Source organism: Somniosus microcephalus, chromosome 18 (genome assembly GCF_052327205.1).
Source record: "Somniosus microcephalus isolate GS21.2 chromosome 18, FLI_Smic_1.0, whole genome shotgun sequence".
Lineage (NCBI taxonomy): Eukaryota > Metazoa > Chordata > Chondrichthyes > Squaliformes > Somniosidae > Somniosus > Somniosus microcephalus.
Genome location: NC_141004.1, coordinates 39,251,320 through 39,275,474, shown reverse-complemented (window position 1 = coordinate 39,275,474; position 24,155 = coordinate 39,251,320). Strand labels below are relative to the sequence as shown.

Sequence of the window (24,155 nt, the reverse complement as noted above, 5' to 3'; positions counted from 1 at the left end):
CGCCTCCAGCTTTTTAGGCAGGCAACTGTCTGCTTTGTCTATCATAGAAGGAAGCTCTGTGAGCCAGATATGATAACCTGGCCTCCTGTAGGATGAAACCTCTCTTTCTCTCTTCTCCCCATCGCCATTCTACAAAGTGAGTTCAACATTCGTCCTCCTGGACTAATTGATGTTCTTTAGGGAGAAACTACCTATGCTGTTATAAATAAACTTTATTCAAAATTTGCATGGATTGCTGCTGTTTGCTTTGCATATTGGACTCAAACATTTGTAATATAAGAAACACAATTAAAAAAATGCCTATTCTTGTGTAATTGCCTGCAGAGTGTTGTAAATCTCTGGAAAAAAATTCTTGAGAGCCCTACTCCTGTGTTGGGGGACTGAGGCTGAATTTGGTCTTTTTGGCTAAATTATTAGATTGGCCTTTACTAACTTATTTTCTGCAAATACTTTGGTTCCTCCTGACTAGCTGCAGTCCATGTCATTACAGAAAGCCCCCTCCCCTCTTTATTTTGGTTTCACCCACTGCTTTTGCTAAAGTTCTGACTGCCTAACCATGCTCCCTGCAGCAGTCTACCCTGAATGGTACCAAATATTTGCTAGTTGGGCCATCACGATCTGCGATGATGCGTTTCTTCCATTCTTGGAACCCTTTTCAGTCCAGCCTACCCTGACCCCACCTATGCCACTTGAGTCCTCCTTCTGCAACAGTTTTCTCATCATCTAATGCTATTTTCAATTCTACTGTAATTGCAACTACAGTTGACAAGTATAAAAAAAAAATAGCAACAGAGGATGAGAAAAATGCTGGTTAAGAATTTGCTTGAAAATAACTCTGGGTGGAGCAGAACAAATCAAAAAATGGTTGGGATTTTGATAACAAGGTCTTAACTTCATTGTGGAAATCCTGTTCCCCCTTAGAAGATCAGCCATGTCAGAGTGGGTGGAAACTCCTTATATTGGGAGTTTCTGCTTCACTGGCCCATAAAGGACCAGGCGCAAGACAGGCCGGTATACTACAGGAAACTTTGGTTTATCCGGAGGTTAAAAGTCCGGAAAGCTCTATCTACCGGCAAAATTCAGGAGCCGTTTCCTATAAGTATTTTTACTTCTCGTTGCTTTTTTTTCCCCCAGTCAGGCTCTGCAAGGTCTGTAGCTAAGCAACAACTTCAGCTAGAGACGCTTTTAAGCTGCAGCCGACTGTTTTGAAGCTGTTGCTAAGCAACAGGGTTTGTTGATTCACACGGAGCTGAAAATCTCCGTATGTTTCAACATGTCCGGCAGTTTTGATCTAACGGCAACAGCTCGGTCCCGTCGGTGCTGGATATCACAAAGTTTCCTGTATTTCACATGACTTGTCTCAAAGGCCAAAAGTGGTTCCACCAGGGGAATCCAAGCCAGGGGAACCTGAGGAGGGGCACTTTTTTTTAAAGAAATGAACTATAGTATTGGCCACCTTACACAGAGGACCAAAAGGTGCACAAAATGAAGATTCCAGACACCCTCAATAGCTGGTGGACACCAGGGTTTCCAGCAGCTTTGGGCCAGCCTGCAGCCATAGTGGCTCCATGCAAATGAGGTGCCCTCCCACTGGCCAAGCAAATGTGTGTGATCCTGGTATAACTTCTGGGATCATATCCTGTGGATTTTCAGCTATAGTCTTTTGATGAGGTTTGGTCCCCAAAATGTTGAAAAACTGTTGAGTTAGATCATTATTGGTGATATTGATGGTCAGTGATGGCCATGTTGGTTGAGTGAACTGTGAAAGAAGGCAGGCTTAATAAAAATATAGATACAAAATCTTTTTCTCCAGCACTTCCAGATTTTGTTCCATCAAAATAATTTGTGGCCACTGTTCAATTGTGGCAATCCCCTCCAGTCTGCTCCCCTATCTAAAATCATTTTCACAATCTCTTCAGCTGTGTGTTCTATGTGGCATCTCTTGCCTACTGCCAACCAATTCTGCCCTTGCGTGGCACTTGTATTGTGCTCCCAAATGGTGCGTATGCTCTGTTGTCTGGTCAGTAAGAAAGAACTTGTGTTTATATAGTGTTTTTTGCATCTTCAGAACATCACCGGGAACTTTACAGCCAATGGGTTACTTTTGAAGTGTTATGTAAGCAAATAGAGCAGATAATTTATCCAACAACAAGCAGTGAGACAAATGGTGGTATTGGTTGAGGGAGAACTCCCATTCTTTTCTTCAATTTGTGTCTTGCGAGCTAAGCAAGCAGTGATGTAGAGCAGCAGAGGCCAGGAAAAAAATACTCCGCTAAAAAAGGAGAGCAAGCTAAACACTAATGAGACACCGTGGATGAATAAAGCCATAAGGGAAAAATTGAGGGTAAGGAAAGAGACATACATTAAGTACATGGACAGTAGGAGAGAGCATGATCAGGGAGAATACGAAGAGATTAGGAGAGAAGTCAAAAAAACAATTGGGAAGGCAAAGAGGAACTATGGAATTAAATCATCAAGGAATATAAAACAAAATAGTAAAATATTTTACAGGCACGTAAATAAAAAAATAAATAAAAAAATGAAGGTCGGGATGGGAATAGGGCCACTAAGGGATGGACAGGATAATACCTCGGGCAGTGATGGCAAGAGATATTAAATAATTACTTTGCTTCAGTATTTACCAGGGAGATAGAACAGGTGGAGATGACATCGGATGATGAGATTAGTAATGAGATAACTGCATTTAAAATAAAACAAGGAGATATATTAAATAAACTAATGAAACTCAAAGAGGATAAAACCCCTGGTCTGGATGGATTGCATCAGCGCATTTTAAAATAATCTAGGGAAAAGATAGCAGAGGCATTACTGCACATATTTAGTAATTCGTTAGAAAAAGTTGTAGTGCCAGAGGACTGGCGGATAACTAACATAATACCTATATTTAAGAAGAGCGATAGAACATGTCCATGGAACTATAGTCAGCTTAGCATCGGTGGTCGGAAAAATAATGGAATCCCTACTGAAGGAGAAAATGGAAGAACATCTAGAAACCAAAAATGTAATAATAAATAGCATAGATTTCAAAAGGGAATTTTTTGAAGAAGTAACGGAGAGTAGTCAAGGGTAATGCAGTAGATGTAATTTATCTAGATTTTCAAAAGGCCTTCAGTAAGGTACCACATAATAGACTAATGAATAAGGTCAGGGAATGCGCAGTCAGGGGACAAGTAGCAGAATGGATAGCTAGCTGGCTTTAAGACAGAGAGTAGGGGTAAAGGGTAGCTATTCAGAGTGGCAGAAGGTGGGAAGTGGTGTTCCACAAGGATCAGTGCTGGGACCACTGTTGTTCACAATTTATATTAATGGTTTAGACTTTGGAATCAAAAACATAATTTCTAGATTTGCGGACAACACCAAATTTGGGGTGGGGGTGATAGTCAATACTGAGGAGGACTGCAACAAACTACAAGAAGACATTAATAAACTTGCAGAGTGGGCATATAATTGGCAAATGAAATTAAACGCCGATAAATGTATTACATATTGGTAAGAAAAATAGGGAGGTCACATATTGCTTGGAAAATAAGAATCTAAATGGGGTAGAGGAGCAAAGTGATCTGGGAGTACAAATACACAAATCACTAAAAGTAGTGATGCAGGTTAACAAGGCCATAAAAAAGCAAACCAAGCACTAGGGTTTATTTCTAAAGGGATAGAATTGAAAAGTAGTGAAGGGTGGGCGTGTGTGCTGTGAGGAGGATGCCGAGAAACTCCAGTATGATTTGGACAGGTTGGGTGATTGGGCAGAAGTATGGCAGATGCAATATAATGTGGATAAATGCGAGGTTATCCACTTTGTCAAAAACAGGAAGGCAGATTATTATCTGAATGACAATAGATTGGGCGAAGGGGAAGTGCAACGAGACCTGGGTGTCCTTGTGCACCAGTCGCCGAAGGTAAGCATGCAGGTGCAGCAGGTGGTTAAGAAGGCAAATGGTATGTTGGCCTTTGTAGCGAGAGGATTTGAGTACAGGAACAAGGATGTCTTGCTGCAGTTGTACAGGGCCTTGGCGAGACCACATCTTGAGTATTGTGTGCAGTTTTGGTCACCTTATCTGAGGAAGGATGTTCTTGTCATGGAAGTAGTTCAGCGAAAATTCACCAGGCTGATACCTGGGATGGCAGGAATGACATATGAGGAGAGATTGGGCTTATACTCCCTGGAGTTTAGAAGAATGAGAGGGGATCTCATTGAAACTTATAAAATTCTGACAGGACTGGACAGACTAGATGCAGGAAGGATGTTCCCGATGGTCAGGGAGTCCAGAACCAGGGGTCACAGTCTAAGGATAAGGGGTAAGCCATTTAGGACAGAGATGAGGAGGAATTTCTTCACCCAGAGAGTGGTGAACCTGTGGAATTCTCTGCCAAAGAAGGCAGTAGAGGCCAATTCATTAAACATATTCAAGAAGGAGGTGGATATATTTCTTACGGCTAAAGGGATCAAGGGATATGGAGAGAAGGCAGGAACAGGGTACTGAATTTGGATGATCAGCCATGATCTCATTGAATGGCGGAGCAGGCTTGAGGGGCCGAATGGCCTACTCCTGCTCCTATCTTCTATGTTTCTATGCTAAACTTGTATTGAACCTTGGTTTGACCACACTTGGAGTACTGCGTACAATTCTGGTTGCCATATTATAATAAGGATATAGAGGCATTGGAGAGGGTGCAGAGAAGATTTACAAGGATGATACCAGAAATGCGAGGGTATACCTATCGGGGAAAGGATGAACAGGCTGGGTCTCTTTTCTCTTGAAAAGAGAAGGCTGAGGGTGACCTAGTAGAGGTCTATAAAATCATGAACGGTTTTGATAGAGTAGATAGAGAGAGTGTGTTTCCACTTCTGGGGAAGAGCAAAACTAGAGGCCATCAATATAAGATAGTCACCAAGAAATCAAATAGGGAATTCAGAAGAAACTTCTTTACCCAAAAAGTGGTGAGAATGTGGAACTTGCCACCACAGAGTGTGGTTGAAGCGAATAGTATAGATGCATTTAAGGGGCGGTTCGATAAGCATATGAGGGAGAAGGGAATAGAGGGCTATGCTGATAGTTAGATGAGGAAAGACGGGAAGAGGCTCGAGTGGAGCATAAACGCTGGCATGGACTGGTTGGGCTGAATGGCCTGTTTCTGTGCCGTATACCCTATGTAATCTTTTACTTTCACCTGAACAGGTGGCTGGGGCCTTGGTTTAATGTCAGCCCTTCTGGCAATGTGACACTCCCTTAATACTGTACTGAAGTGATGGCTTTGATTAAGTCCTAGACACTGACTCAAGAGTTGAGCGTGTTACCACTAAGCCAAGTTGACATTTTTATGGCCAGAGCCTGGCATGTGCCTTGGATCAGTCTTAGATCCTGACCTTTTAATGCTTTTAGCCCAGTCTACCCTCACGGTTTCCCCAGAAGCCACTCAGTGTTTCCAGTGCCCATGTCCATTCTTAATGCTCCCACAGCCCAGACCCCTCTAATTACACACCACAACCCAACTGCATCATTGGTCCCACATTAGCCACCACCCCCCCCCCCCCCCCCCGTAAGGGTTGGGGGCTTCTTTAAACTGGTTTAAAGTAATTTTCCTGGTCTTGCAGCCTTTGCCTGCACTCAGACCAATTCCAATAAAACCAATTTTAAAACAGCGGTTCCGAATCGCTACCCCTCCTTTAGTTCTGAGTGGAGGAACTTATAATTAATGATATTAAAACAGAACAAGTGGTTTGGATGAGAGAAAAATCAAGTTTTATTACCTAAATAAACTACAATCAAAAGAATAAACTATACCACACGAACACAGTAATTACAATAAAACTCTATAACGGGGTTGCAGACGGCGAAAACGAGGGATACAATGGCTACAATGTTATTTAAACAATCTTAGCAATACCCTTAAATCACCACCCCTTAACTCCTGCTAGGTTGCCTTGTTGAGGAGTCAGAAACTCTGCTCACATGTGGTCCAGCGAAGTGAGAGAGAGAGAGGGAGAGACTCACCTATGGTCCCAGGAAGTAAAGAGAGAGAGAGCTTCTCAGCAGCTATCTTATATATCTGGTGAGCCCCCCCTCCCCCCTGCTGTGTGCAAAATTCCCCGCCCAAAGGGTCCAATACACAAGAGGAAGCTGTGATTGGCTAACTCAAAGTGGTTAGGCTGGGTTAATGTGTCTTCCGGAGCTCCCTGGGCTGAAACAAAAGAGAATGCAACAGCCCTATTGTCCAGTGCTGGGTGATTTAAAAAACCCATTCAATTCTTAAACGTTTCCCATTCAAGGTACAAAAGTCTCTTCTGCAGTTTAGATGTATCCACTCGATATACAAACAAATGCTAATAGCATTCAATTGCTTTGTAAACAAAGCATTGTCCTTTGTCTTCGGCCATGTGGTGACAGCCAATTTTATCCCTGGAAATTTAAAAGCACAACGCCCAGGGATTCTTTAATCAAAAAAAATTGATCTTCAGAACTGTAAATTATTGCGAATTCTTACACCCCCCATGCCCTATGTTCCCATTCACCATCTTCCTCTCCACCAGCTGAGTGTACTTGACCTGCTACCTACCTACCCACAGATCTCTGCTCCCTGCCACCATTTTTTTCAAAACCCCAACCTGCTGAGTTCAGACTCTCTCCTGCACGCTACTTCTCTGCTCTCTTCCCCCTCCCCCCTTACAAAGTAATCAAAAGCATTAGTTCCTTTTTTTTCTCTTCCTGTCCCCATTCCTCTGGCCTTGTATCCAATGCCCAGACCTTCAGTCCTCCATGAGTATTATCTGAGCTCAACCACCCCAGACAGCAGGTCTACCCAGCACTTCCATTCCACATCATGACTCAGCCTCAACTCTTCCACCCATTCCCTCCCACTCTGCAACCTCAATCCCTTGCTGCCTCCTGGCTACAGCATTACTACCCCCTCCCACTCCAACCTTCACTCTGAATTACCATTCTTGCAGCCTTTCACCATCCCTATCTCTAATCCAATTCAAGTTGCCTCTCATCTTCCACTGTACCTTACAGCTTAAAAAAGACAAGCGAGAGATTTTGAGTACAGGAATAAAGGGACATGAGCCCACACAAACATTGGAAACATGCAAATGAGTGCCTGATAGGACCAATGAGAAAATGATTCAGTGCTGTAGGTGCAAAATGATAAAGTATGATGGTAAAAGAAAGAGAGAGAAAAAGCACAGGAGGTCAGAGACAATGACGCAAAAAAAAAAGTTTCTTGCCCACTCTGGAATCATGGGCGATCAACATACACTGTGCATTACATGGTGTAACACACCTGTCATTATGTAATGACTTATCCTGCAGCTCAGAATAAGCATCACAATCAAGTGCTTAGCTCTGTGCTTAGTCTAGCATTTCACCTATAGATCTTGCTTAAGAAAAGTTCTTTCGTGTAGTTTGAGTTTTTTTTATTTTGCATATAAAGTTGTAAAATTTCTTGTGCCAATTCATTGCTTATTTCTTGGGTATGGGCCACAGCACTTCATAATGCATCCTAGTGTGTTACATGAATACTTGGCTCTGTACCCTACATATTTTCATACAGCTTCTAAAGGTTTAGGAATCCATTGTCAAATTATGAAGCTATGATGCAGGGTTTTTGTGCACTACATGTACAGACCACCTACTACTTTTAACATCATCTTATTGCACTTTTCCAAATATGACATCACATTGCATTCTATACAACTTTGTGATGCACCTGGCACAAAGCAAGGCCATTTATTTTACGAAACGGAGGACCTAAGAACAAGATATGTGCCAGAAGACAAGTGAAAGTAACAGACATAGCTATCTCGAGATGAACTTTCTTTTCTATTTTGAAATGATAAAGATTTAATTTGAAAGGGAAAAGGGACTAGTGATGAGAAACAACTTTTTTTATAAAACAAATAGAAGATGGGAGCAGGAGTAGGCCATTCGGCCCCTCTAGCCTCCTCCGCCATTCAGTGCGATCATGGCTGATCATCCACGTTCATAATTGCAAAATACTGCGGATGCTGGAAATCTGAAATAACAACAGAAAATGCTGGAAATACTCAGCAGGCCAGGCAGCATCCGTGGAGAGAGAAACAGAGTTAACGTTTCAGGTCTGGGACCCTTCATCAGAACTGGAAAAAGCTGGAGATGTAACAGATATTAAGCAGGTGCAGAGACTGGGGGGTGTGTTTAGGAGGGGAGGAAGAACTAGAAGGAACATCCTGCACTTTTGTAAGAGGCAGGAAAGATAAAATGTTGCAAATGGGAATGGCAAAAATCATACTGCATGAAAAATGGGGGCAGGGATAATTATCTGAAATTGTTGAACTCAATGTTGAGTCCGGCAGATTGCAAAGTGCCCAATCGAAAGATGAGGTGCTGTTCCTCGAGCTTACGTTGAGCTTCATTGGAACAATGCAATAGCCCGAGGACAGAGAGATCAGAGTGGGAGTGAAGCGGTGAATTAAAGTGACAGGCGACCGGAAGCTCAGGGTCACCCGTACGGACTGAACGGAGGTGTTCCGCAAAGCGGTCGCCCAATCTGCGTTTGGTCTCCCCAATGTAGAGGAGACCGCATCGTGAGCAGTGAATACAGTATATTAAATTGCAAGAAGTACAAGTAAATCGCTGTTTCACCTGGAAGGGGTGTTTGGGGCCCTGGACAGTGGGAAGGGAGGAGGTAAAAGGGCATATGTTGCATCTCCTGCGCTTGCACGGGAAGGTGCCAGGTGAAGGAGAAGGGCTGTTGGGGGTGATGGAGGAGTGGACCGGGGTGATTGAGGAGTGGACCAGGGTGTCGCGGAGGGAGCGGTCCCTTCGGAATGCTGAAGGGGAAGATGTGTTTGGTGGTGGGATCACGTTGGAGGTGGCGGAAATGGCGGAGGATGATCCGTTGAATGTGGAGGCTGGTGGGGTGAAAGGTGAGGACAAGGGGAACCCTATCATGGTTCTGGGAGGGAGGGGCAGGGGTGAGAGCAGAAGTGCGGGAAATAGAACGGACACGGTCAAGGGCCGTGTCAACCACAATAGAGGGGAATCCTCGGTTGAGGAAAAAGGAAGACATATCAGAAGCACTAGTATGGAAGGTGGCATCGTCAGAACAGACGTGGCGGAGACGGAGAAACTGGGAGAATGGAATAGAGTCCTTGCAGGAAGCGGGGTGGGAGGAAGTGTAGTTCAGGTAGCTGTGGGAGTCGGTGGGCTTGTAGTGGATGTTTGTTGAAAGTCGATCGCCAGAAATGGAGACGGAGAAGTCAAGGAAGGGAAGAGTCAGAGATGGACCATGTGAAGGTGAGGGCAGGGTGGAAAGTGGAAGTAAAGTGAATGAACTTATCCAGTTCAGGGCGAGAGCAGGAAACGGCACCAATACAGTCATCGATGTACCAGAAAAAGAGGTGAGGGAGGGGACCGGAGTAGGACTGGAACAAAGAATGTTCCACATGTCCCATGAACAGGCAGGCATAGCTAGGGCCTATGCGGGTTCCCATAGCAACACCTTTAATTTGGAGGAAGTGAGTGGAGTCAAAGGAGAAGTTGTTCAATGTGAGAACAAGTTCAGCCAGGCGGAGGAGGGTGGTGGTGGATGGGGACTGGTTGGGCCTCTGTTCAAGGAATAAACAGAGCGACCGAAGGCCGTCCTGGTGGGGGATGGAGGTGTAGAGGGATTGGACGTCCATGGTGAAAAGGAGACGGTTGGGGCCAGGAAACTGGAAACTGTTAAAGTGACGGAGGGCGTCCGAAGTGTCGCGAATGTAGGTGGGAAGAGACTGGACAAGGGGAGAAAAAATAGAGTCGAGATAGGAAGAGATAAGATCCGTGGGGCAAGAACAGGCTGAAACGATGGGTCTACCAGGGCAGTCCTGTTTGTGGATCTTGGGAAGGAGGTAGAAGCGGGCTGTGCGGGGTTGGCGGCCATGGAGGGAAGATCTCCAGAGGAGATAAGGTCAGTGACACACTTGGAAACAATGGCTTGATGTTTGCTAGTGGGGTCATGGTCCAGGCGGAGGTCGGAGGAGGTGTTGGAGAGTTGGCGTTCAGCTTCCGCACGGTAGAGGTTGGTTCGCCAAACAACAACAGCACCACCCTTATCAGCAGGTTTAATGATAATGTTAGGGTTGGATCGGAGAGAATGGAGCGCTGCAAGTTCAGAGGGAGTTAGGTTGGAGTGAGTGAGGGGAGCAGAGAAATGGAGACGGCCGATGTCACGTCGGCAGTTAGCAATGAAAAGATCTAGAGAGGGTAGAGGGCCAGAGGGAGGGGTCCAGGTAGAACGAGAATTTAGAAAGCGGGAGAAAGGATCAGCCGTGCGGGGGGAAGACTCGTGGCCAAAGAAGTGGGCACGGAGACGAAGGCGACGGAAGAGCTCAGCATCGTGCCGAGCTCGAAATTCATTCAGGTGGGGGCGTAAGGGGATGAAGCTCAGGCCTTTGTTGAGGACTGAACGTTCGGAGTCAGAGAGGGGAAGGTCAGAGGGGATAGTGAAAACACGGCAGGGGGTGAGACTGGAAGAAGGGATCGGATCGGAGGAAAGTAACGGGGAAGAAGGTTCTGGGGGGGGCGTTGGTGTCCACGAGTTGACGAAGGTTGCGATCCTTGACATCAGAAAGGAAGAAAAAAAGTTTTTTGTTGAAGCGTCTGATGAGTCGAAGGATGAAATGGAACTGTGGCCCCGGACAGCATTGAAATAGAGTGCGTCGGTGCTGCTGAAGAGAGAGGTCGAGGTTGTTCATGTGGCGGCACATGACGTTGAGCGTGGATCTCAAGATGCGGCGAGAGCAGTAGCTTGAAGAACGATGAATATCGAGGAGATATTTGTAATCCTGGGTGGATCCAAAACATGAAGGGTGGAAGTTTAGTTGGAATCCACGTGGAATAACTCTGAACCGGAGACAGTTACTGAGGAAAGAGATGTGGCTGTGAAACCGAGTCTTGGCAGATACCTGGTCAAAAAGGAGAAGGGAAACTGAAAGCAATGAAGATGAACAAGGTTGAATAGATAAACGGAACTCCCGTCGGAGAGAAGAGCAGAACTTCTTCAAGGTAGGCATTCCTAGAAGAGAGGTGGCAGTGAACCACACACTAATATAATTGCAAAATACTGCGGATGCTGGAAATCTGAAATAACAACAGAAAATGCTGGAAATACTCAGCAGGCCAGGCAGCATCCGCGGAGAGAGAAACAGAGTTAACGTTTCAGGTCTGGGACCCTTCATCAGAACCGGAAAAAGCTGGAGATGTAACAAATATTAAGCAGGTGCAGAGACGGGGGGGGTGGGGGGGGGTGGTTAGGAGGGGAGGGAGGAGTAGAAAGAACATCCTGTACTTTTGTAAGAGGCAGGAAAGATAAAATGTTGCAAATGGGAATGGCAAAAATCATACTGCATGAAAAATGGGGGCAGGGATAATTATCTGAAATTGTTGAACTCAATTATCTTTCCTGCCTCTTACAAAAGTACAGGATGTTCTTTCTATTTCTTCCTCCCCTCCTAACCGCCCCCCCCCCCCCCCCCCCCGTGTCTCTGCACCTGCTTAATATCTGTTACATCTCCAGCTTTTTCCGGTTCTGATGAAGGGTCCCAGACCTGAAACGTTAACTCTGTTTCTCTCTCCACGGATGCTGCCTGGCCTGTTGAGTATTTCCAGCATTTTCTGTTGTTATCCAAGTTCATAATCCGTGTACAAAGTAATTATTTAAATAGCAAGCATTTTTAAGTATATTTTGAAATGTATAGAATGTGGGACTTCCAGAGGTGTTACTGGAAGAATCCTTCACAGGATTAGTGTCTGAATGAAGTAGCATACTGGCCATTGCGTCTTTCGAAAGTGTCTCACACATTGTGGTATACAGGACTCCCAGTGTAGAAATGATGCATCCCTGAGCTGTGAGAAGGAGGTTTGCTAGTTGCAGAATAGTGCTGTCAGCAAAATGACTTGCAAGCTGAGCAACTCTGTTAACTATGCTTGGTTGACTTGCATATGTGAAACCCCGCCCCCCCCCCCCCCCCCCCCCAACAACCAAAATCTACTCTGGCTTCATCCTCATTGCCTCCTGCTCAGATACGAAGATAGAACAATTGGCCCTTCAGGGGAGAATCAACCATGCACGGTATGTGAATGAATCACTCATGGAGATCTGTAAACATTGATTTGTGAATATGACTTTTAACTTCTCATTGTATGAGTTTGTTAAACTTAAGGTCACAACATAAACTGTTCCCTTCATAATTTTCTGGAATGTAGATAAAAATCGGCACTGAAACTTGTGTGTGTGTTTTATATCCAGTATTGTGTATATAATGCAGTACATTATTGGAATGTGTGTCTTGGTGGCAAATATGTGGGTTTTGCTTTGCATTAAAAAGTACAAAACAACGTGTTGTATTACTTGTCACAATTGGAGAATTCCGTGCAAATGGCATCTTTGTTGTTCGAGAGCTGGAAAACTTTTTAAACCGTTTTTCCTTGGGTAGACTCAGTTTTTCTTCCTCCTGATCATATTAGATCATTGAGGTGTTTGCAGCAGTCCTTTTGATCCACGTGCATTTTGAAGATCTTGCTGACTTTTTTGATTATTATTGCATGAATATTTTAATACCCAAAACAGTTGGCATTTTTTAAGCTAATTCTTTGAACTCCGTGCTCAAGTTTCTTAAAGCATGGTTTGTTTATTTTGGAACGTCACTTTCCATTACTTGCCTATCTTTCTTGCAGACTGGACTGATTTGCAAGGGCAAATGGGCCATTTCAAATAAACTACATTTACCCAATTCCAGACAACTTTCAGTTGACTGGCTGAGTATACTGTCGATAAATTGTAGTGCTTTGATGACCACCAGAAATCCCTTGATATTTGCATATCAGAAATTTCCTTTTTTTAAATCTCCATTTTAGCATTATAGGCAAATGTGAAACTTCCTTGCATTTAGATTGCAGATTGTCAAGGTTATAGTAAGCGGTAAATAGGTAAATACCCCTCCCTTGCTTCCTTCCATTTGTGTGCTGTAAGCGACATGTGTGCAGCACGATGGATATAAGAATTTATCTTGCTCAAATTAGGTTGAGAGACGGGTGCCGAGTTTATCGAACTGAATGAGACCAGAACAGTTCAAAAGGTTTCATTATTGAACTATAGCTGCTGTATGTGCCCCATATTTTTGTTTAAAAATATTTTTGGTAAATTTTATACTTATTAAAGATGTCAAACCTCAGGAGTAAAAACACTTTTTCTAGTTTTGTTGTCCAGTATCGGCATCAAGAATTCCCAAGTCAGATATGCCAGAGTGCCTTTACTCTTCCCCAATGATGTGCCTTAACCCGTACCGCCCGAAGAGCACATGCATATCAATCATGCGAGTCTTGACGCAGACAGTCAGCGTTTTGGAGTCCGCGTATGCATTTGCGAACATAAGGCAGCACCTTCTCCCACTGATGCTGCTGCTCCACGTGATGGAATTCAGCTATGGGTAGCAATTCTCATAATAGTTTCCAAGATCAGGAATTCCTGCCAATCTGTGCAGCAGAGTTCCATCTGTCAGAACTACAGTAACACCAGGTAGAACAGTGGGCAGGGGGATCTCAGTGCCAGTGGAAACTGGGAGGGTGGGTGAAGGAGAGTGTCAGGCTGATCCAATGGTGAGAAGGAGGATATCACTGTGAATTGGGTAGGGAAAGAGAGAGAGAGAGACTGCCAACATGATGAGGGGAGGTAAGAAACATGAACTGTGGAGGGGGCATGGAAGAGTGCCAGCTAGAATTAAGGATGTAGAAAAGGGGCAGTAGAGTACTGCAGTGAACTTGAGGGAAGCTGGGAGATGAGTGCCTCTGAATCACAGAGAACTAAAACAGTTTAACAATCAGATTTATCAGTAAATATACTAGCACATATGCACAGTCGCCCACAATTTCTCTGCAGGGAATAAGGGGGAAATTTTGCAGTTTTCCTATGACCTTTTGCTGTACAAGTGACAAATGTTGGGTATACCTGCACCGTAGAAACATCGAATGATGCAGCACAGAAGGAGGCCATTCAGCCCATCATGTCTGTGCCGGCTCTTTGATAGAGCTATCCCATTAGTCCCACTCCCCTGCTCTTTCCCCATAGCCCTGTAATTTTTTTCCCTTCCTAGTATTTAGCCAATTCCCGTTTGAAAGTTACTACAGGTAGACTACCCTTTATCCGGACTTCCGAAAACAGAAACCCTCTAAAAACCGAAGGTTTTTTCGTTCAGCGTAAGTCGTGCGTACGACTTACGCTGAACGAAAAAACCTTCGGTTTTTAGAGGGTTCCGGTTGCGGAAGTTCGGATAAAGGGTAAGTCGTGCGCACGACCCCCCGCCGGCCCCGACAACCGCCGACCCCCCCGCCGGCCCCGACAACCGCCGACCCCCCCCGCCAGCCCCGACAACCGCGGACCCCGCCAGCCGCCGACCCCCCCGCGGACCCCGCCAGCCCCGACAACCGCCGACCCCGCCAGCCGCGGACCCGCCGGCCCCGACAACCGCCGACCCCGCCAGCCCCGACAACCGCCGAGCCCCCCGCGGACCCCGCCAGCCCCGACAACCGCCGACCCCGCCAGCCCCGACAACCGCCGACCCCCCCGTGGACCCGCCAGCCCCGACAACCCCCCCCCCCGCCGACCCCGACTGACTTACGCTGAGCGTCAGCGTAAGTCGTGCGCACGACCCCCCGCCGACCCACCTTCCGAAATCCGAAATTCTCCTTTATCCGAAACTCGGCTGGTCCCGAGGTTTTCGGATAAAGGATAGTCTACCTGTATTGAATCTGCTTCCACTACCCTTTCAGGCAGTGCATTCCAGATCGCAACCCACTGCGTAAAAACATGTTTTTTTTCCTCATGTCACCTCTGGTTCTTTTGCCAATCACCTTAAATCTGTGTCCTCTGGTTACCAACCCTTCTGCTGTTGTAAACAGTTTCTCCTTATTTACTTTATCAAAACCGTTCGTGATTTTGAACACCTTTATCAAATCTCCTCTTTACCTTATCTGCTCTCAGGAGAACAACACCAGCTTCTCCAGTCTCCACATAACTGAAGTCCCTCATCCCTGGTACCATTCTGGTAAATCTCTTCTGCACCCGCTCTAAGGTTTTGAATCCTTCTGAAGGTGTGGGGTGCCCAGAATTGAACACAATACTCCAGCTGAGGCCTAACCAGTGTTTTATAAAGGTTTAGTATAACTTATGACAAACTGTTCCCTACTCCACTTTTAGTGTACAGGAAACTTTTTTTTATCCGGCACGGACGGGACCGACGTGGTGCCGGTTGATCAAAAATTCCAGATAACCGAAAGCTACAGTAAAAGATACGGAGCTGAGAGCTCCGTATAAAGCAGCAAACCCTGTTGCTTAGCAACAGGTTCAAAACAATGGCCACAAGTTGCAAGCGTCTCTGTAGCTTAGCAACAGCTGCAGCCACACCCTTGCACAGCAACACATGGAGGAAGGCAAGTAATAAAAGTTACCTGAACCTACTCCTGAATTTTGCTGGTTAACCGAGATTTCCGGTTATTTAGGTGCCGGTAAATCGAAAGTTTCCTGTACATGCTTCTCAAGGCCTATAATCAGGGCTGTTTTTGGAGTTGTCAGCTTTTGCTAGTTTTTGAGGTTGGCATTCGTGGAGCACTCTCTACTGCACTAGAGGACATTTTTCCACTTATATCATCCAACCTAATGCTCTCTTAAGTTTGTCAAATTAGGAGTTGTTTTGTGCTATGGGCTCACGCCCAGTAGGAACTTAGTAGGGGTTGACTAGCCCCCATCCCAATATTTGCAGATTGTTGAGTGAGGTATCAAGGAATCACACGTTTGACCTGGAAAGAATACATTTGTCAACTACCCATCATATAAGTTGCTTCCTGATATGGATGGTACTCCTGTGGAATGCATTACTCTTTGACAATCTTGTATCAATCAATTATCTAACTACAGGAAACTCTTTTTTTATCCGGCACCGATGGGACCGGCGTGGTGCCGGTTTATCAAAAAGTCCGGATTACAGAGAGGTATAGTAAAAGGTACGAGAGCTCCGTACACGGCCACAGATCCAGGCGTCCCTGTTGCATGGCAACAGGTGCAGGAACCCCGGCCACAGACCAAGCGTCCCTGTTGCATAGCAACAGGTGCAGGATCCCTGGTTACATGGCCACAGATCCAGGAACGGCCACTAATATGAAGTAAAACTTACCTGAACCTACTCCTGAATTTTGCCGGTTAACAGAGATTTCCGGTTATTTAGGTGCCAGTAAATCGAGAGTTTCCTGTAAAAGTATTCAAAGCAACAGTACAGATTATGAACTATATATATGTTCTTGCAAACTTTTATTCAAGTGTAAGCTTTAAACTTTTACTTGAGTGATAATTTTATTGTCTCCCCTTTGACATAGTACTAGTTATGCCACTTTAAATTTTCCCTGAAGAGAAATGGCTCATTATTTCACAAAATTCTTGTCTATTGGCTAAGCTGAAAAGTGCTAAGCCACGCATCTGAGATATGAAATTTGAATAATGAGCAAAACTTGAATTTTTATGTGCAAATGCTTTAAGTACTTTAGTGTTTCTTCAACTCTTTTTCAATATTGAGCAAAATATACGAAGAGTAAGACATTGGATATTCTTCACCATTCTGAAGGTTTCTTTGGTTATCAAAAAATGTCAGTTTTATAATTATAAAATCACAATTTTTAAGCCTAAAGAATGCAATCTGTAGTATTTGTAATTCAGAGAACCCCTGCTTTCTCATCAGGTTAAATAATATCTGCAGTCGGTTATCTATCCAGAGGAAAACCCAGTTCATGCAAAGGCTGCATAATTACTGGATGTTGAAAAGGCAGTCACGGAATGGTGTTCCTCTACTTCGACGATTGCATTCACATTTGCAGACTCAAAGAAATGCAGGACAGGTAAAAGATTCTTTAACTGAGTTACTGATTCGTATCTTTTATGTTTATTAAGTGTTGGGGAACTTTTTTTTTTAGTGAATCCAGATAAGGAATAGTGTTTGGGAAGTAAGCAGGCATATTTTTTAGTCTGCTGACATGTATTATGGGTTATTGCAAACCTCCTTCATTTGGTATGTTGTCTGTGTCTATTCTTACTTATAAAAGTTGCTATAAGACATAGCATTACTGTACTGTGAGATAGCTGACTTCAATAAGCTTTCTTGAAAATGGTCATTAGTATGTCGAAAGCATTAACATTTAAAAAATCTTGAAGCAGTGAAAACTAATGGATTGTGCAAAAATAGAAGTGTCACAGATATGAGTAAGTTACTGGATTGTATTCCATTTATACAGCATGCAATTTATAATTTTTGTAACGGTTTAATTTTTGCTTAGTCTTTTGGTGATTTTTTTTTAATGGACTTGACACAGCATTTCATCAAGTTTGTGCTGGTTGTGATACGTGTGTGGCAATGCATCAGCATTCTCGTCACGCCCTCTGAGTAATCGATTTACTGGTGAAACTAATGATGCAAGCAGCAGATTAAATGAGAGAATCTTCAGATCCCAGTCAATTGGTTAACAATAACAATAACAATAATGACTCTTCCAAGCAGACAAGTGGCTTTCCGGCCATAGGCCCAGTGCTGTGAATCCTACAACTTTAAATGTTGAGGGTCTCTCAGTGGTGAAGCATTCAATCAGCAGCACTATATGCCACAAGGTTGACAGAATTTGGCTTGAAGAAACCCACATTGCAACAGATGAAGCTGGTCGCTTCGTTATTGATAGATTTGACTTGGTATGTCATGCACTTCATGCCAAGCATGGCTGAGCTACCAATGTCTGTAATAACATGTTAGATGCAACGCACGTCTTATCCATTAACCATTGTAATGTTATACAGATGCTTTCAAGATTGCGAGCATTTATAAACCACCAAGTGAAACCTGAGGGAACAACCTACTCCCTTCTCTTACCCAGCTATCAACATTGGTGACTTGAATAGCCACCATACAGACTGGGGTGACTCACAATCCAAGAAGATAGTGATCGGTTACAAAGTTGGGCATCTAGTAATGACCTCGCCTTGATTCATGGCTCTAAACAACATGGCACCTTCTGCTCAGCAAGATGGGGTCAAGACTACTCCCCTGACATCTGCTAGGTCACAACAATCAACAGTCACCCACAACCAGTATTATGGACTGTTCTCGACGACTTTCCACACCGACCATCACTTAACCATGTCGACCTGTGACTACCACTCATCAAAAAACAAGGAAAACCTGATGAGACTTTAGGAAAGCTAATTGAACTTTGTTTACAGAGACTGTTGAACAAATCACTATTACTATCCCAAAGCATAACACCCCAATTAGGGACCTTAGAAATGCTTTTATGGAACTTGCTGCAAAGCTGCAAAATCCACAATCCCTTTCGCCCCTTCTACATGCCATATTGACGCTGTACAAACCCGAACCACCTTCAGTGAAAATGGCTTGCAGGAAAAACCTTAAGACTGGTGTTGTCTTTCTCGATATAATAGTAGCTTATGATGTTGTTTGGCATACTGGTCTTCTGGTGAAAATATAGGCCCAGAAATTCGGGTCGGGGGCTTCCCGCGGGTGTAAGCCCCCGACCTGCACTTACCTAGCGCGCCGGCCGTTGAGCTGTGGGCCCCCGTGGAATTCCGATCCTGGGCCTGCTCCAACTGCCGGCGCGCAGTGCTTGCGTATCCCAGGGGCGCAGTTAGTTTGATGCATCCCCTGGGATCACGTGGGCCACGGGGAGCCAATCGGAGCAGGGAAATGCCCATTCATAAGTTTGACAGGACCTGTCAAACCTTATAAATACTACGGGCCCTGAAACATCACTAAATCTTCAAATAATTTTTTTTTAAATCGCATTTTTAAAATAAACTATAAATTGCATGAAATAACTATTTTAAACAATTTAAATTTTTGAAAAAAATAATTTTTATTTTCGAACGGGGCTAAAAATAAACTTATCATGCTTTAAAGTATTTAAAAATAATAAACCTGTGGAAAAAATGTTTTAATTTTAATTAATTCACCACTTACCTTGTAAAAAGCAGGCCTTACGCCTGCTTTTTATATGTGTAACTTCTGGAGACTTACCCTCCCGGGAAAACCTGCAAAAAAAAACCTAAGTTCGATGTGCACACGCAGCCTCTCCTGCGCATGCGTTCGAACTCTGAACCCCTTCTTTCAGGGGAACGGAAGTGCCGGTTTCTCGCGCATGCAGGAAACCGGCACTTCCATTGGGCCTACGGGTGAGTACCCCGTGCGTACTCACCCCGTGGAGATCCGAAGTTCTGGGCCATAAATTCCTGCCATATTATGCCACCTGCTTGGTTGAATTACTGCTACGGGACTGACATTTCAGAGTACATGTGACTGATCGAACCAGGTTGTGGAAATACCAAATCAATGACCTTCCTCAGATCAGTTCTAGCACCACTGCTTTTTAATCGATTCATTTACGGTCTACTTGCTACCAGATTGCGGAAATTCATCTATGCTGATGACAATGCCGTTGCTACTCAAGCTAGTGGCTTTTCCACCCTGGAAACCACATTCATTAATGATATGAAACTTATGGCGAGTATGGCCTGAAATGTCGCCTTTCCTCCATCTTTCACTTGCACAATGCGAGTGCCTCTAGTTAACTCGCAATCCTCCTAAATGGGCAACTTCTTAAACATGACGCTCAATCTTTAATATTTTACTTTGTATTGATATTTTCATACTATATTCTTTGGAACATGACATATACAATCTTAGAAAATATAAGTAATTTGAAGCTTTGTGATTGACGTATATCCACTTCAGTTATGCACATACCATCCAAGTTTCTTGTGTTCACCAGTCACCTAACCAGATGCATTTCAGAGTGGTAATGATCAATCACTGACTTTAGCAAAATACGGATGGTAATATACTTAAACATGCCTTGTTGTGCTCACTTCACAGAAAGAACAGGATGAAAAAAACAGTGCAGTAAAAGAACAGTTGAAGTACTGGCAGAAACTGCGCCACGATTTGGAAAGGGCTCGTCTGCTTGTCGAACTGATTCGCAAAAGAGAGAAGCTCAAAAGGGAAGAGGTAATTGTTTTATTTTTGATATTGGGATGTTAAAAGCACTGCGTACCTTCTTTGGGAATTGCAAGTGGTAAATGTGTTCATATCGAAAATGTTTCTGACTTCACTTCAGCTAGCACACAGGAACTCTTTCCAATTATGATTCTACTGTCATTGTTTTTAAATAGCATAACGTTATTAAAAAAAACACTACCATCATATTATAAATATGTGGACTGAGCAGATTGCAGCTGCATTTCCCAATTACCTGTAGCCTAATCCTGTTTTGTATGATACAGTGAACAGACATAATAAGAACATAATAAATAGGAACAGGAGTAGGCCATTAGGCCCTTTGAGCCTGCTCCGCCATTCAATTCATGGCTGATCTTCGACCTCAACTCCACCTTCCCACACTATCCCCGTATCATAGAATGGTTACAGCATGGAAGAAGGCCATTCGGCCCGTCGAGCCCATGCCAGCTCTCTGCAAGAGCACTTCGGCTAGTCCCACTCCCCCGCCCTTTCCCCGTAGCCTTGCAAATTTTTTTCCTTCAGGTACTTATCCAACTCCCTTTTGAAAGCAGTGATTGAGTCTGCCTCCACCACCCTTTCAGGCAGTGCATTCCAGATCCTAACCACTTGCTGAGTGAAAAAGTTTTTCCTCATGTCGCCTTTGCTTCTTCTGACAAGCACCTTAAATCTGTGTCCTCTGGTTCTCGACCCTTCTGCCAATGGGAACAGTTTCTCTCTACTACTCTGTCTAGACCCCTCATGATTTTGAACACCTTTATCAAATCTCCTCTCAATCTTCTCTGCTCTAAGGAGAACAACCCCAGCTTTTCCAGTCTATCCACATAACTGAATTCCCTCATCCCTGGAATCATTTTCGTAAATCTTTTCTGCACCCTCTCTAAGGCTTTCACATCCTTCCTAAAGTGCGGTGCCCAGAATTGGACACAATACTCCAGTTGAGGCCAGACCAGTGTTTTATACAGGCTCATCATAACTTCCATGCTTTTGTACTCTATACCTCTATTCATGAAGCCCAGGATCACGTAAGCTTTTTTAACTGCTTTCTCAACCTGCCCTGCCGCCTTCAATGATTTGTGCACATATACCCCCAGGTCTCTCTGTTCATGCACCCCCTTTAGGATTGTATCCTTTAGTTTATATTTCCTCTCTTCATTCTTTCTACCAAAATGTATCACTTCGCACTTTTTTGCGTTAAATTTCATGTGCCATGTGTCCACCCATTCCATCAGCCTGTCTCTGTCCTCTTGAAGTCCATCACTAACCCCCTCACTGTTAACTATACTTTCAAGTTTTGTGTCATCTGCAAATTTTGAAATTGTGCTCTGAACACCCACATCCAAGTCATTAATATATATCAAAAAAATAGTCCTAGAACTGACCCCTGGGGAACACCACTGTTCACCTTCCTCCAGTCTGAAAAACAACCGTTCACCACTACTCTCTGTTTCCTGTCACTTAGCCAATTTCGTATCCATGCTGCCACTGTCCCTTTTATTCCATGGGCTTCAACTTTGCTGGCAAGCCTATTATGTGGCACTTTGTCGAACGTCTTTTGGAAATTCATGTACACCACATCAACCGCATTGCCCTCCTCAACCCTCTCTGTTACTTCATCAAAAAACTCGATCAAGTTGGTTAAACCTGATTTGCCTTTAACAAATCCGTGCTGGCTTTCCTTAATTAATCCACATGCAACCCTAAAGAAGCTGACAACTTTTTTTTTATTACAATGGATTTCAGGATTTTTATTATTGCTTTTGGGATCACAGTAAAATTTCTTTTTTCTTGATCGAAGAACCCCGTTTGCTAATCAAGAATTTTGAAGTTCCTGAAGATGCAGATGTATTTCCATTGAGCAGTAAAACCTGCTCTAAGTCACCCTACAGAGTGACAGCAGTAGTAGATAACCCAAATTATAGCAAAAATGTAATAACCTGATGCAACCACAGCTCTTAATGTGCTGTTCATGTCACTGTAAAACCAATACAAGTCACCAAATTCAGGCAAGTGTCACCATGCAGTCAAGATGAAGCATTTACATGCACTTTTAATCTCTGCAACACTTACGTCATGGCCTCTATCACATACCATATTGTAGTAGAGGCCCCTATATGCCTGTTCCATAACAGAACACCATACACTAAGTCCACGCGCTATGCCCTAGATTTTCCTCAAAGCTGCTCCCGCTCCAACGTCGTAACATTGCCAGAAGTGCTGCAGAAACATGTTCCGAGGTATCTCCCGGCCTGTGTATCCTAGCTGTGGGGGGAGCCTGTCAGCGCGAAACTTCAGTCGGGATAAGGGACTAAGGCCCTGAAATTCCGTGCAGTTCTTCCACTCTCCTCTCAGTCTCACTCCCACCTGATGCTGCATTAACGGGCTAGAAAGGACCACTCTGGCCTCAACGCCACTCCTAGTGCTGAGAGAGGTGGATTTCGAAACACTGTAGGTAGGAACTCCTGCTTTTGTGAGCATTCCTGCTGTGAATTCTTACATTAAACATAATGCATTCCAATTAATTTTCAGCACTTATATACTTAGTAATTAATGATTTTTTAGCTAAAGCTACCTCAAAACTCATGCTCTCACATCCACCCCACCACCTTCACTGAGCTCTAGTTCACAGATGCACTCTAGCCCCTAAGCACCCAGTAAATGGAGACAGTACACCCCTTCCTGCTCCTCAGCCTTTCACAGAGATTATGGCACCACTCCCACTCTTCCCCTTCCCAATGACATGTGTTCTCTCTCCATCCCTTGGCATTCACTTCCCCCAACTGCTCCTAGAGAGTCCAGTGGCTAATGCACTGCATAGGTCCTCCTCTTCACGCTCAGTGCCAATGGCAATCACTTCCACTTCTGTATGCCACAGGCAGTAATTCCGATGCTACAGTATAAATATGTGGCAATCTGGGCCATTTCTGCTAGGAGCAGCAGGAAGTGGTGGAGCAAAGCCTGTCTGGTGCATTGGTCACTGTACTTGGGGGCAGAGCCACTTGCGCTGTTATGTGTCACTGATCGGGTCCCCAGAGTACAGATGGCAACATGAGATGCTGATGGTTGGCACACATGGAACAACAGTGCCCATAGACTCAGGGTTAGCATGGAGGCAGATGCAGAGATGCGTTGTCTGCTGCAAGAACACCTAAAGCAAACTTACAACATCGAACGACAATGCCTGTGACAGCTGTGGTCACCGCCGCCCTCAATATTTCTTCCTCTGCTTCTTTCCAGGCTAACATTAGGGGGATTAAATACGTGGGGTTACGGGGATCGGGTGGGATATGTGTAGGGGTTACGGGGATCGGGTGGGATATGTGTCGGTGCAGGCTCGATGGGCCGAAATGGCCTCTATCTGCACTGTGGGGTTTCTGTGATTCTGTGAACATTGAGCCATCTGCAGCATTAGCCAATGCACTGTCCACACGTGTATCAAATGGATGACTGATGTACTGGTCAACACTTTAGAATCATAGAATGGTTACAGCACAGAAGAAGGTCATTTGGCCCGTCAAGTCTGTGCCGGCTCTCTGCAAGACCACTTCAGCTAGTCCCACTCCCCTGCCCTTTCCCCGTAGCCCTGCAAATTTTATTTCCTTCAGATACTTATCCAATTCCCTTTGAAAACCATGATTGAGTCTGCCGCCACCACCCTTTCAGGCAGTGCATTCCAGATCCTAACCACTCGTTGTATAAAAAAGTGTTTCCTCGTGTCGCCTTTGGTTCCTTTGCCAATCATAGAAACATAGAAGATAGGAGCAGGAGTAGGCCATTCGGCCCCTCGAACCTGCTCCGCCATTCAATGAGATCATGGCTGATCATCCAAACTCAATACCCTGTCCCTGCCTTCTCCCCATATCCCTTGATTCCTTTAGCCTTACATAGAAACATAGAAGATAGGAGCAGGAGTAGGCCATTCGGCCCCTCGAGCCTGCTCCGCCATTCAATGCGATCATGGCTGATCATCCAAATTCAGTACCCTGTCCCTGCTTTCTCCCCGTATCCCTTGATCCCTTTAGCCTTAAGAAATATATCCAACTCCTTCTTGAACATA

At 44.4% G+C, this 24,155-nt stretch overlaps 1 protein-coding gene across 5 annotated transcripts in view; it reads left to right on the top strand.

Annotated features, from left to right (window-relative positions):
• brpf3b (bromodomain and PHD finger containing, 3b) overlaps positions 1-24,155 on the top strand; it is a 74,744-nt gene that overhangs the window by 23,965 nt on the left and 26,624 nt on the right. For all 5 annotated transcript variants that reach the window (XM_086011352.1, XM_086011350.1, XM_086011351.1 and 2 more), the window contains exons 3-4: positions 16,766-16,922; positions 19,958-20,089. In XM_086011352.1, coding sequence (XP_085867478.1) covers positions 16,766-16,922; positions 19,958-20,089 — 289 coding nt within the window. The remainder of the gene's footprint in view (positions 1-16,765; positions 16,923-19,957; positions 20,090-24,155) is intronic.